The 15,704-nt window shown below is 41.8% G+C and overlaps 1 protein-coding gene across 1 annotated transcript in view; it reads left to right on the top strand.

The window, feature by feature from the left end:
• Positions 1-14,373, top strand: part of LOC119649260 — a 238,399-nt gene extending 224,026 nt beyond the window's left edge. The window contains exons 13-15 of the mRNA XM_038051346.1: positions 3,225-4,159; positions 4,288-4,517; positions 11,576-14,373. Coding sequence (XP_037907274.1) covers positions 3,225-4,159; positions 4,288-4,517; positions 11,576-11,832 — 1,422 coding nt within the window. The 3' untranslated portion in view covers positions 11,833-14,373. The remainder of the gene's footprint in view (positions 1-3,224; positions 4,160-4,287; positions 4,518-11,575) is intronic.
• The last annotated feature ends 1,331 nt before the right edge of the window (positions 14,374-15,704 follow it).

The raw sequence follows: 15,704 nt of genomic DNA, 5'->3' as shown, positions 1-15,704 counted from the left end.
CAACGGTCTCAAAGTTGTATTCTCCTATCCATATTCTTCTTCGTGTTTGTGTTTGACCAGTGCGGTTTGATGTTGTTGGTTCATTCGTCTTCGATACTGACGTTGCCACCATATATTTTGTCTTGCCTTCATTGATTGCGCCGCCTGCTCGATCTGGATGAAGGCAGTTTGTACGTGTCGGGTCGTTCTTCCCATGATGTCGATATCGTCAGCATAGGCCAGTAGTTGGGTGGACTTGAAGAGGATCGTACCTTTTGCATTTACTTCGGCATCACGGATCACTTTCTCGAGGGCCAGTTTAAAGAGGACGCATGATAGCGCATCCCCTTGTCGTAGACCGTTGTTGATGTCGAATGGTCTTGAGAGTGATCCTGCTGCTTTTATCTGGCCTCGCATATTGGTCAGGGTCAGCCTAGTCAGCCTTATTAATTTTGTCGGGATACCGAATTCTCTCATGGCCGTGTACAGTTTTACCCTGGCTATGCTATCATAGACGGCTTTAAAGTCGATGAACAGATGGTGCAACTGTTGTCCATATTCCAACAGTTTTTCCATCGCTTGCTGCAGAGAGAAAATCTGATCTGTTGCTGATTTGCCTGGAGTGAAGGCTCTTTGGTATGGGCCAATGATGTTCTGGGCGTATGGGGCTATCCGGCCTAGCAAGATAGTGGAGAATATCTTATAGATGGTACTCAGCAACGTGATACCTCTATAATTGCTGCACAGTGTGATATCTTCCTTTTTATGTATGAGACAGATAATGTCTCGTGGCTTTGTTGTACACTCTCCCAGGACCTCAATGAGTGTGTCGCCCCAAGGGTACTTGGCGCAGAACAATAGAAAAGGAGTACAATGATTTCAGGAAATGGGTGAACTGAAACTCAGTTTGCATAACCGCGGACGATGGTGCATAGGCCTACCGTAGGCGTATATCGTTACCGATTGGCGAAAGGAGGATTCAATCACATTCTATGAAGTATGACATATTTTCTTAAACACCTCCACTACGCTGATGACATCTGTCAACTTACTCACCAAGCTATGAACTTCGACCAATTGGCTCTAGATTTGAAAGGAGGCAAAGGCGGTCGGACTGAAGATAGATATCAATGAAGCTCCATGTAAGTGGTCATCGCATAATTCTTCCTGCAATGTATGTAGGTTGTCTCTGTCGACAATGGCACTGAACTTGATACTGCCAATACTAATATAAAGTTAAGGTTGTTTCGGGCCAATATTCTCTTTTTGCTGCTATCACCGCTGTTACTCCAAATCTCAAAGACCTTATCAACTCATGTCGACGTCATGTCATTAAGGAACGTTCGCACAAGTCAACAACAGAAGAATTTCGTGGAATCATGAACCAGATACTTACCGGCTGTTGATTAGAAAGCGGTAATTGTTATGGATAGATCACACGCTGAGAAAGGGCGAGGCGTCCTAAGGCTCTAGTCGAATTACAGGCAGCTGTGCTGCGACTCAAATAATAAACGAAAGTATTCCCGATAACTTGCAGCGTGTTATAAGGTTCTATCCATGATCCTTCACTATGGGTAAATATGTACTATGAAGCATTGAGGTTACAATTTTTAAAGCGTGACAGCTTGGTGGATGATATTGAAAGAGGAAACGAAATGCCTGGTTGGAAAGTGCTGGCATACCACTTTGTTGAATGTAAAGGAAAATAAATACTGATCAGCAATAGAGCAAAGGGAACGGCAACGTAAATTAAGGTTAGCAAACAAATGATTTACTCACAATAGACCGAGGTACACACTACACATCGAGCCTAGTGAGACGACTAGACAAGGTTGATATTCACCCAAACGAGCTGATATGGACCTCAATTCCTGGTTGAAAAATTGCGGCGTACCACTTCCCGAATATAAAAGAGAAGTTATTCCGATTAGAGGGAGGGAAGGCAATAGCAGCAAATATTCGTGTAATGGGAGTATTCAGTGCTATAAGGTTTCTATAAGGTACCAAATATAAACCGAAAAGCCGTTTCAAACTTCCCGGCAGTGACCGAAACAGAACCGAATCGAATGGGACTGTTTACGTGTGAAACGATCCTAACGATCTCGAAGATATCAGCAGGCATTGGGAAATCAGGGCATTTATTTTAGGGTAGTCAGTCCCGGGCTATTCTACGTAGCACTGATATGGGCAACTGAGCAACTGGGAATGGTAGATTATATTATCACACGGGACATTCAACGGATCGCGGCCTATGCAGTGTATGTAGATGATGTTTTTCACGGTGTCAGAGTTGGAACTAAATATAACTGAATTTTTAACGACCGATCCCCATGAATCTGGCACAATCACTGTCAGTAGCAGTGACTTGGCCAGAACTGAGCGATTTAAATATCTCGGGTCGATGCCACCTGCTAATAGAGAACAGCGTTATGCAATTGCTTCAGGCGTTAACGCAACTGGTGTTCTTTATGATAGACAGATCAACGAACGTCCCAAATTTAAAATTTACCGCTGCGTCGTCCGCCCTGTCATTCCCTATGGTTCCGAGTGTTGGCCGACTATAAAATACAACGGACGGCGTCCTATGGTAATGGACCAGTCGCGTGACATGTTTTGCTCACATCGGGAATGAGAATATCCGCAATCGTGGAAAATTGCAATTGCAATTCGATGGTACGTCCGCGTAATTCGCGCTAACGACAAATGACTCGCCAAAATTGGTCCGAACATCGAAGTCGATAGTAGGCGACCAAAGGCCAGCCGAAACAACGATAGCTTGAATACGTTGTACAGGAACCAAGTAAAAAGGATGTTGCGAACTAGCCATGAACAGCTAACGAAAGCAAGAAAGATAGAGAAACATAACAGCTCGCAGATATTATTAATCTCGCCTCGCCAAGAAATGTTTTTCAACGATCCCCCGGGTTATCGAAAAGAAAAGAGGATGATTTAGACAGATAATTTCAATTAGGTTTTGTTCATCACGGATCTCTAATATCAGTAATCAGCCAAACACTTTTAAAACACCCTTGGAAATTTAACGAATTACCCTTTATTAAAATTTGGGAACAATACTAGATCTCTATAAATGTAGCAAAAATATATTTAAAAAAAATCCGTGTTGATAATAATGTGAAGCACTTTAAAACCTTCACATATTCATAATTTGAACGGGTGTAACTATGTATGTACTTTCTATCCAAGTCATAAGAGAAGAATAGTAACTTAGTTCCACTTTCTTTCAGAAAATGGAATTTCACACGCATACTGGCACTGCTCTGTATCCAGCTCAATTCTCCTTAAACTACGAATTCGTGGACACAGAATTAGGTGGAGAACCCTGGGCAGGCCGTCGTGGTGAGGACCCTGTTCCACCGCTTTGCTCCAGAATCTTTCGAAAAAGGAAAGGCAATATCCAAGCACCGCGAAACGTCTTCCTTTATGGTCGCGGGGGTGCAAGAAACTTAACCTGTCTCTATCGGTTTGAAGCTGGACTTAATGAACGTGTTCAACTTGTTCTGCACAACGTATCCTTTGGCGATGGATCTGGCTGCTCAACAGACACCGACTTACACACTGGACGTCCGAAATGTTCATATGCTGATCCGGAAAGTCGACTAAGCGAACTGAAAGTCTACGACGTCCCATTTCGAGACGTTAAAATACCGCTGGGTTGCTTCTGTGATAATACAACTGCCCTCTATAATGCTCCTGTTTCATTTCTATCAAATTCAAGGATAATGGAGCTCACATTCTCTGTAACGCGCTTGAATATAACTGAAGATTTTGCAGATGTCTACTTCTACGCTTCGTATGAATTCAAAAGATACGCTGAATGCAGAAAGAAAACTCGTCTCAAAGGAGCTGGTGGCGAAGATGAAATCAAGTATCCTTTCATTTCTGAAGATTCGAGTTGCGAGGGAAATTCATGGTATTTGGAAGCGCAACAACTTGAAAGAAGTCTGTTTGTGCAAACTTGGGGGACGTATCTTCCCATCGAACCAACGTCGGAAGATTCAATGCGATGCGCTACCAAGAATCGTTTAATGATTTATTCTGGACGCCCGTGGAAGGTGATGCGGGTCATTTGTCCTTCACTGCCGGGACCGAGGCCGTCATCTTTGCATATTTTCTCAGAGGATTGGACTAGCGGGCATGGATTGTCAGTATTCAGTAACAAGTAAGTATTATAGTAATAAGTAAGTAGTCCTAAGACAAACAGATCGAACCCTTAGAAGGTCTTTCGAATTAAAGTTTTTAATTTTCGTAAATTTTTAATTCCAAAAATTATCCTTCCTAATTTTGCAGGCCTGTTAGTTTAGTTTTGGAGCCAATTTTTAAAGAGCCAGGAGTTGTGTCCTTCACCTGGCTGGAAATACAGAGGACGAAAGCATCTTTAATACAACAATTAGACATTCAAACGAATTTTACAGCGAATGAAACTCTTGGTGAATTTGGTCTTTACCCAAGGGACGCAGATTGTGAATACAAATGTCCGGAACTGGATGCATGCATCTCTGAACTTTTATGGTGTGATGGTGAGTATTGAAGTGATTTATAGAAACTGATAAATTATACAGTAAATACGCTTCCACTTCTGCAAAGATTTTTTATGAGAATATTGAAACTCACAAAATGCAAATTGAAATTGAGCTGGTCGGAAGGTTTTATTCACCTAAAGAGCCTTCCTGTCGCTCGTATCGATTCTTCTCTATTTGCTAATTGTAGACATATAGGTGAAAATATTTGGTGCTATTAAGATTTGCAATTTCAATGGTTTGTGTAGATTTTGTGCTAAATCAGGACTGTTCAGGACATAGCGTTTCGCATTGGGGGGAATGTATTCTAAAAGATGAAAATTTCTTTCCTGTAATCATAATGGTTATGAAAACACGGCAGACCACATCTGGTGATCTCGGTCGTTACGGCGTTTTCATCACACCCCTGTAAGCTAGCATTCTCGCATACCTATTTTCGAGTGTTTCTTTCACTGCTTCGAATAGCCCCTTTTAGGTTATCTCGCAATTGTGGTATATTTCCTTTTAATCGTCCCTATGGGATCTCGGCCTAAGCATCTAGTAAATGCTCCTTGCTCGAAAGGATGCAGTACGTAAAGCTGCAACTTTATTATTTTTACAGTAGTCAGCTTGTCCGATGTGAAGCAGTCGCCTTTTAAACATAGTATTACAAAACCTTAGTTCCCCGTTGATCTCCTTGCAGGCTGACTGGTGGTCACTGTGGCCTATGAGCTAGTCGAAGTTCATCATGTCACTGCGAGACGACAGCCTCGCTTACGACACAATCTTCAGTTCAGTGGATTGTCAACCCTAAACGGATAAACATTCAGACCGTTACGAAGATCAACAGTAAGGTAAGGCACAATATCCTACGGAACTGATGGAAACGACACTCCAGGAGGAAGTAGCGAGTCCCCTCGCCGCAAAATTGCAGCAAGCTTTGGGAGAAATTGAAGCGTGCTCTTCTACTACAGCAACTGGACAAGGTGAAGAATGGCCAGCACCTATCGCACAAGGCTCTTCTCGGACAGAACCTGCATTCAACAAGAAGATCGCCTTGCAGGCCGCACGCTTAGCGAAATTTCCAACACAGATGTGCAGTTTTGGTTTTCTGAAGTAGAAACCTACTTTAGTATCAATGTAATGAAGCGCGAAAGGACGAATTTTGATTATATCGTCCAGGACGCCGATCTGCGTTTTTACCATTAATAGTGTCAGTTGCAAGGGACCTCCCAATAGGATCTATACACAGCGATCGAAAACCGTATCATTTTCCCCTTTGAGAAATGGGAGGAGACAAGCCTCAGGTGCCTGTTACAGGACCAAAAGTTGGGAAACTCGTCGCAATATTTACAGGAATATGGCCGGATCCAGTGTGAGCGTGACTATGTTAAAAACTCTATTCATGGAGCAGCAGTCAGAGTATGCTTGTTGTGTGCTCACAGTTTTTGATAAGGATATGGATTTGGATAGTTAGCGGAGGCCGCCGACCGAATTGCGGAAATACAGCATCAACCGGTCATCGCAACGGTGCAGTAATCTACCGCAGAGTCATCCCAAAACGACAGCGGTGTGTTATTACAAACTGAACTTTTACGACTGTCAGTGGGTAAACTAAGTGAGATGAGTGAGAGCAGCGTCAACCGATGAAGATTGCAACCGCAAGAAAGCCCCCTCCAGATTTCTTGACTATCGGAACAATGGACGCGTCTGTTTTTATCACTATCGCCGTACTGTCGGAACAGCAACGAGAAACTGAAAAACTGGAGAGGTTGACTCGCATTTAGGTTTACGGGGGCCAGCCGAAGACATAGTGGACTCTAGAGGTTAAATTTTACTTTAAAGGGAACCAAATCGCATATAGGCGATTCAGGGTTAGATCCAGTACCGAAAATTTACTCCTATTTGAGGAGGCCAAACGTCTGTGAAAGATGGTTGTTGCTGACGCAAAGCAGAGGCGTTGGCGTGAAATTTGGTCTGACTTATTTGCGACAAAAGATATCAAGTCCTTCTATAATCCATGAAGGATTTCCGTGGTTACCTTAGCGACAAGTCCCCATGGTAGTATCCAAAGAAAAACCTTTAATATCTTGATTTTTTGGCTAGATTGAATGGTCTCCCTTTCCCCGCTTTCTTCCTGATATCCTTAGATATACCACTGTTTCTTACCCCTACTCTCCACAAGAGCCAAAGAACTTCTTAAATTAAAGGAAAAAATCCCAAAACCTATCAGCTGGTGGTTCAGAACCCGGATGCTTAAAATGGTCTCTCCTCGATCTATAAGTTTTTCCAATGTTATTCCCGCAACCTCTACAAGATGCTGGTTATCAAAATCGCTGCCGAAAAAGACGGCTTCGTTGGAGCAGCTGAAAAGATTCCTAGAGGTAGAAAATTTCTGTAGGTGTTACTTTTCCAGAGCAGCGCATGTACAGATGCCTCTATATCGTCTATTAGTCGGAACCAAATAGAGGGACAAGATCTCAGCTTTTTGGCCTCTACAGCTGGAATAAGTCTTCTCGGAAACGAAATATCAGCTGCTGAGATGCGGTTCTTGTGGTACGCTTTAGGCAGGGCAATGGGTAAGGTACCCAGGAGGAGCAATGCAATGATAACACATGGCAATCACCACATTTTGTCTAGAGGAAATTTATTGAAACGCAGACCTTTAGCAGTACGTATGATCCCGAGCTGCATGCAATTTACAGCAGTTTAAAGTGTTTGCGAGACCAGCCCAGCGAGTAGATGAGTAATTATCGAAGATATACATGAATCTAAGGAACTCTAACTGCAAAAATTCCAGTTAGACAGCAGAATCTTTATGTACTGTGATAAGCAGATCAAAACAAATCGTCAGTATATCCCTGCTGGTTTAGAAAAGCGCGTATTTAATATGACCCACGACATCCCACATCCAAGTGATCGGTCTACGAGGAAGCACATCGAGAAAAGAATGTCTGTCTATCTATGCCAAAGAACATAAACCAGTGGACCTGTTGTTGTTTGGCATGACAGAAAAGGAAAATTGGATAGCGCAAAAAATTGCAGCCCGAACACATTGGGATTCCAGATACCAGATTCCAACAATTACACATTGAAATATTCGATAATAGACAGGTATACCTATTGCCCGAGGCAAAACCAATTAAGGACATAAGAGCTGAGATCGTCGCAGACACGTTTTTCTCCACCTGGGTCGCGCGCTTTGAATCCTCAATGATCAAGAATCGCAATTTCAAGCATCGCGTTCTACTCCTCTCCGAGCAGGATACTTGAGCGATAGCATCGATCGCTCAAAGCAACAATAATATGCCAAAATATAATAGAAGCCACGACGGGGTCAGCATCTTTCAAACGGCACTCTTGGGCCTCCATAGCACCGTCAGGGAGGATCTCAGAGTTAGTTTAAGGTGCCGCACAAATAGCCTTCGGTTACCCGTAAAATTTTTCGTAAAAGAGAAGATACCGTCGGATCCGCAAATATTTCTTGAGTAATTCAGGAAGCGAATGAGACGTCTGCGCCCGACATCGACGGCACTTCACAACCGTGGAGGGATCTTTGCCCACAAGAACCAAACGACTTACTTACATGTGTTCATCAGGGTTCACATTCTACTCTTTTGGAGCCTTCCTCTTCCGTCTTGATGAATTCACGGAGCGAATTTGCTGCTTACCTGCGCGTATCTCCGCTCGTAGCTTTGCGCTGCCTGCCCGAAACTGTTAAAGTGTTCGCCACAGATTGTGGTGAAACAGTTGGAGCAGGCGGAGCAATGCTCTTGGTCATCGTGGTGCCAAGATATCGCTGCCCCATGATTAATAGTTTCGAAGCCGTGCTGACCATTTTATACCTAGCTGTCAGGTGTAGTGATACCTTCCTCACTGAGTAATCTACAAGACTGCAAAGTTCCTGCACTTTCCTCACCTACTCCATGAGATGCTGCGGTGGTGTACAGCCATTCAGACTGAAGCTACCCATCCCTCTTCCTTTCACAACCGGGCTTAGGACGGCCTACGGCGCAGTTATTATTATTTCTGAGTCGTCACAATCTCGGCAGATGCCGGATTTCACCTAATACTAGCACGAAGTGACAAGCATTTAGGCTCGGATGACTTAATCTACTACTACTTAAAAACTAAAGGGGCGCTGGTGGTAGTGGCCGGTGATAGATCAATGGGAGGACTCGTCGAGAACTCCCCGCAACATCGAGCACGTATGCAGAATGGTAAATTTCCGCATGGTTTGAACCAGACTGTGCGAAAGTCCCAAAACATCAATATACCTGTAGCTGACAATATTATGGGAACTACAACCACCCGCTCAAATTTTATTTGATTTCCCGAGCCAGTGGCTCATAGTTCACCTTCTTCGCCACGTATTTCCGTTCAATGTTGCTATTATGGGGGATAGCAACATCAATTATATACGCGGAGCGACCCATCTTGTCAACTAACAGTACGTCAGGCTTGTTATGTAGAGTATGGCGATCAGTCAGAACTTGCCGGTCCCAATGCATGCTGTAAACAGAACTATCAAGTACTGCTTACAGTTTACTCACTTATCGGTAAACCGGACACGTTCCCGCATTCAGGTCATGCTTGTATACAAGGTTTTGATGGATAACTTTGCATACAACATTATGCCTAGTGATGTATTGCACCCGTGCCATAACAGTACAGCCAGAGTTGAGATGGTCCAACGTCTCTAACGGCGAACCACACATTCTGCACTGGTCGTTCTCCACCCGTTCTTTCATGATGAGCTTTTTATAAGCTCGGGTGGCGACCATGCTATCCCGAATGGCACACATGAACCCCTCCGTCTCAGCAAAGAGCTCCCCAGCACACAGCCATCTGTTCGACAGATGCAAATCGACAAATGGCTGCCAAAGACAATTCACGTGTTTACCGTGCATTGCCTTCGACTTCCATTCATCTATCGGCTCTTGGTCCAACTTTATCCCACTCAGAGGATTGAAAGATCGATATTTCAAGTTAAGTGGAGTCAGCCCACAGTCTGCCTGCCGAATGCAAGGGACACGCCTGCCCTTTGCTGTAAAAATAAGAGCGCAGTAACTAAACTTGGTGATGATGTTCTGCTCATACGTTCCACTGTAGAGTTTGGATGATGCATTCGGAATTTGGGCATATTGGCCATATCCCCCGTTGGACGTTTTCCAGATCGGTTTTCGTCCAGGGCAATATTCCGAACGCATAAGCCAGTGAAGGAATAGCGAAAATAGCCAATGCGCTTATTTTACCCTTCCCCGAGAAATAAGATTTCAGTACCAGCTTTGCACGTCGCAGGAATTCGGACAACGGAGCATCCTTTAGATTACCAACTCGAGCATGGGTTCCTTGCAGAATTCCTAGGTATTTGTAGAAGTCTGTCTCGGTCGCAGCTTTGATGGGGAGGCCACTAATGCTTAATCCGGCATGCGGCTCGTGATGACCTTTGCGGATGGCTTGAGTTCGGCACCTGTTTAATCCGAATTCCATCCGAATATAACGGCTGAACATGTTTACTATTCGTAACTGACTTCTAAGATGGTCCAGTACCAGTGCCAGCATACAGCTTAATGTCACCTAAGTACATCAAGTGTGTCAGTTTACACTCAGCTCGTGAGCCATATTTTATTGCAAAACCATGCCCACTACCATCATTCAGTAGCCATGAAAGGCGGTTCAGTGACATGGAAAACCAAAGGGAACTCAACGAATCACCCTGGAAGGAGCCACTCCGTATATGAATGGGCTCTGAGACGTAGGGAGTGATAAGTTGGTATTCCACCCTACCATGACTTTCGTCAAAAACTTTTCTAGTCTTGGATCAATGCGATACAGATGTAGGATACCGAACAGCCAGATATGCGGAGCGGTATCGAAAACCTTGGCATAATCGATATAACAACTAAAGAGGCTTGTCCAACAAATACCGAGTCGATAATGAGTTCCTCTTTGCAACCCCTTGACCCAACTCGGCAGCACTTCTGCTCCTCGGACAGAATGTTGTTGGTCTCGAGGTGCGCAGTGACCCTTCCACTAATAAGGGACGCTATGAATTTGTAAAGGGTTGGTGGGCGAGTCATCGGTCTTTTGTTTGCGGGGTCCTGCACCGTGTCCTTCTTAGGGATAAGTTAGGTAACCCCCGCAGTGAGGATGGGTGAAAATTACTCCCTCGGACTAATGACCCGATTTTTGCTGTGTGGCAACAAAGCATGTATACTGGTGAACTTTTTGTGCCAGTAGTTCTGTACCCGATCCAGACCTGGGCCCCTCTATTTCTTTGAGCTATTTGGACGCTTTGTTAGGATTCGTTGAGAGATCTGAAAAAGCTCCGCTGGTTTTTCACGTATGTTACATTCTAGACACGTCTGAAGTGACTTTCGCTATACCGTCGTAGCCGACTGCATATGACAGGAAGTTTTTGCTTCAGTGTATACAGAATTTCAACTACGGGTGTCTCACTGGGAATTGCATAGTTTAGTTCAGCAGAGCTAGATTGAGTCAGCCTAGCAATGTCACACCGACGTTCCAAACGAATTTTCCATCGTAAATCTGTCGGTCACTCAAACCAATAACGCGAAAGCGAATCTTCTGACCGTGCAGTCAGACAGCAGCACAATATATAAGGGATTGTAGCTGCTGCAGCGACATATCAGCACACAGTCGAGATGCAATCTCATAATTGATTTGAAATAGAATTCTCGGAGTTGCTGGAGATGCATAGACCTAAGCAAAAGGATCCATTTCCGAAAATTCTATGCACGCTCTTGGGAATTCGTCCCGAACTTCACCGGAGACCTCAGCTGGAGGGTGGAGAAGAATGCTTCGGTGAGTACTGAAACTGTTGGCTAAAGTGTGGCGTGGTGTTGTTGATGAGGCCGCCTCTGCTCCATTGACTCTTGGCCACCAATTTCTGTGATGACCTCAAGTCGAACACAGTGGGGTCATTCAGGCTTTCTAGAACTAATTTTAATTAATTTTTTGGTCAATAATCATTAGTCTGTAAATTGGTTAGGATTTATGGTAAATAAGAGGTAAATTATCCTTGAAAATTTAACATTTCTTCTTTTTCCATCCAGGTCATCGAAACTGTCCATCGGGTTTTGACGAATCTGAGGAAGAATGCGGAACGGCACGTAAGCTCTTGGAACTTCCGGGCGGTATCTTTGCAGCCCTGGGATGTATAGCAGCCGCAATCGCTGCCTGTCTGATATTCTGCATATTTGGATTGATGAGAAAACGGAAAAAATCGATGGTTCAGAAAACAGTTTTGAATGGCACGCTCAGCAAAAAAGACATGAAAAAGGATCCTCTGTTTTTGGACCCGGGCTCCTGACACGGGCTTCAGCCGGTCGAGTACATACATGTCGACCGGGAGACCACTGTGTGATATGCTGTAAAATATTTCTTTATTATTATTAAATTAACTAGAAACTAACTATAATGAATTATTATATAAAGTCTATTAGAGTAATGGGGGAAAGTGAAAGGAAATCAAACTACACTCTAAAGTATAAGAGTAGAAATGTAATGATAGATACTTTCCATGCGGCCAGAAGTGACAGCTAGGAAAATGAGGAAAAACTGTTTGTAAAATTTTATTTACGATGAAAATTTATTTTATAACTTCGATATATTGCCCGCTATTAGAGAAAATTATATAAAAAGGATAACTATTTTTAAAAAACATAAAAAGTATAAGGTAACGTTAGCGATAGACTTTTCTATTGTTTTCGAGACTCGTTATTCCCAAAACTGAATTGAAAATGAAAGCAATTTGAGAAATGTGTGAATGTCCTAGTCGCGAGTGATTGACGGTTGCAGCAAGATTGAATCTTTGTAACATATAGTACGCTTAACAGGGAGAGAATGCAAATGTACTTCGACATGTTTTCTGTTACTGAAGTCGTAAATTTTCCAGTTTATTGCTCTAGTCTATGAACCGATTTATTCATAAGAATTGTGTAAAAATGAATATGATATTATTGCCAAGGTACTTTAAGATGATTGAACTGGGAGCCTGCGGACAGGTGTGAGCGAGGAAAGGTGAAATATTTATATGTACACAATCACTGCCTTAAATTTAAAATATGTATGAGAGTTATATCTATTTAACCTGTTCACCCACGAGAAGATTTTATTTTCCAATCAGCCAATTATTTTTTTTTACCGATTTTAAGGAACTTATTGCCGTCACAGGCAGAAGAGGAAGGTGAAGGTGTTTTGAAAAATGTTAATTTGAGTCAGTAGACTACCTGAGCTAGTTATTGCATCGAAATATATCGTAATATTTCGTATAAATCGCCTGGAAGGAGAGCGCCAGTTGCGTATCACAGCTTATCGAATATCCAAGCTAAATTGTCTTTAAATTATGTCCTGAGATAAAAATCCTTCGTTACAAATACTCTCAAACGTGTTGTGATCCAATTTAAAAAAAAAAAATTCATAGGGTTTCGGTGAAATTGCAACAAGGTCCGAGTTTGTGGTCTCATTGTGATGGGTTGGATTCTTACTGAAATCTTGAGTTTGATATCTGGACATCGAGTAAGTGATAAAGAAGTAGCTTCAGTTCGATTGTATGGAATCCATCCCGGCAGCTGGATTTTCCTGGAGATACAAATTCAACCCATAACAATGCAGACCAGATAACTTTTTTAAACAAAAATGCTAAATCTTTCGCTGTATCTTTTTGTTTGTCGGAATTAAAGAAAACTTTCTATTCTATGGAAAATGATACGTTTATAGTGGACAAATCAAAGACTTTAAAAATTATAAATGTATGAATGTATATTCAAAGGAATAATGAAGTAAGATATTTATAAGTAAATAAGCCGAAAATAATTGGAGATCCAAAGGATACTGTTTTATGAGTAAGAAGAAATTCAATAGAAAGTAAAATGCGGGCAGATTGTTAGGGAACCACAAGAATACATACAAAAAATTCCTAAATAGATAACTGATGAGGGCGAGGAAAAGCAGCAAATTCATTCAATGTATATGTGACTATTATGAGCATACACACAAGAAGGAAGCGTTACTTAGAACGAACCCATCACGATTCCAATGGGACTTCATCTCATTACGTAGTGTATATTATGAAAATTTAAGAAAACAATTTATTCGTTTTTAGAAGCACACTTTACAATTTATAAAAAATGGCAGATTGTATAAATGATGAACTATAAAATAAAAATAAATAAAATATTGAAGACGACAACCAGGAAAAAAAATATTAAAAAAAACCCACAAAAATGTACTATTGTCGATACTGAAATTACACGAACACTTTTAATTGAAGTTATCTATATGACATATAGGTGAATTTTGAAATTTTAGTGCCAGTTTTACAAAGTGGATTAAGTCATCATTTTATCAAGACCTGCATACAGTTTTCGTTTTGTTTCAGTTACCCACAATCTTCATTCCATTCAACAGTCAACAGTGGCCGAAAAGTAATACTTGATATTTCATGAAACTACTAATGTCAAAAATCAACTTTCGTCGCCCCGAATTAATAAAGTAAAACAAAACAACAATCAATGGCGCATAGCTGAAATCATTAAATAAATTAAGAAAATCAGTCGAGTACCTATTTCCCTGATAATAAATTTAACAAAAGATGCAAACTATGATCTGTATTTAGTTAACACAAAAAAAGCTGCCAATTCAAATTTTTAAAAAAAGTCAATGATAAGGACACTATAGAAAAAATTGCACAAGATTATTATTAACTCATTTTTATTTAGATACGAATTAAAGAAGATTTAGTCTTATTTAGGTTTGGTTTCAGTATTCCGTTCTCTTCCCCCGAGTGTTTGTTTTTGAATTTTTGATTTTAATATGTACAAAAATGAATATGTAATAAAATGCACTGATATTACTTTTAAATGCTGATTTTCACTTTCTTATTAGCGGACTGTCGAACCGACATATGTCGAACCCACATGTCGATCCTACTTTCGGAAATATAAATACAATTAAGTACATTTTGAACATAAGTAGGGATGGCCAAATAAATTTATTTGAAATCAACTGTTTTTCTCCGTTAAAGATTCATTTTTAACCCCCAGCTCTAAGAATCTTATATCTGATTTGCCCATAGACGGAGCATTCCATTAAGAAGGAACCATCACAATGCATGGAACAACGCCTCTAAGGCCGAATCGCACATTGTGCACTCGTTATTCATTATTTCAATCTTGGGTAGCGCCCACTAGGTCTTAGATTGCGGACATAAATCCACCTGTCTCAGCAAAGAGCTCCCCAAAAGATGGGAACCTGTTTCATAAATGGAGATCAACAAACGGTTGCCAGAGAAAATTAACGTGCATTGCAACTTCAACTAATCGATCTGCTTCTGAACCGACTTCACCCTATTCAATGAATTGAAAGATCTGTAATCCCATAAGCACCTAGCGAGTCGACTTGGTAGTAAAAGTGTGCTGCAATATCAACTACGCTCCTATCTCCGGTGCCATGAAGCAAAATCACCCGCTCCAAGGCAAAAATAGTCCATATACACCGCTGGACGTGTTCCAGATTTGTCTTCGCCCACGGCAATATTCCGTTTCCATATGAATGCATGAAGGCATTAACGTCCACGCCCCTACAGAGTCGGAGAAGGATACGTTCTGCGAGGCAGTTGAAAACTGTCCCAAGAATGATGTCAAAACATACTTGGAGATTTTAACAGTAAATTAGGGACGGAGCCCATTTTCAGGCGGTACGTTGCCTCCTATAGGTTACATAAGGATACCAATGATAAGGAACTGCGAATTATTAAAAAAAAAATACCTGGTTTGTACAAAAAGTGCCACAAACATGCATGGGCCTCTCCAGACGAGACTACTTTCAACTAAATTGACCAGGTATTGATTAGATATTCAGAACATATTGGGGCGGGGAGGCAATATAGACTCGATCACTATCTCGTTGGCATAGTGCTCCGGGCTCGAATAATCACCACCCAGAAAAGTGGAATTTCTGCTGTGATAATCAGGTTGCTGCCAACATCAAGTATAGAAGAAATAATCCGTGCAATCCATCGACTTAAAACCCATATATTGTCAATAAGAAGACAACCAACTACACGAAACAATTCATCAACTGATGCTCAAGGCGTAGGACAGCGAATCAATCCCTAACGACTGGGAACGGGGTATTATCTGTAGCATACATAAAAAGGCAGATATCACGCACGCATCTATA

This window comes from Hermetia illucens, chromosome 2, assembly GCF_905115235.1.
Source record: "Hermetia illucens chromosome 2, iHerIll2.2.curated.20191125, whole genome shotgun sequence".
NCBI lineage: Eukaryota > Metazoa > Arthropoda > Insecta > Diptera > Stratiomyidae > Hermetia > Hermetia illucens.
The sequence above is the reverse complement of the archived record's forward strand: the minus strand, read 5'-3'. Positions and strand labels throughout refer to the sequence as shown.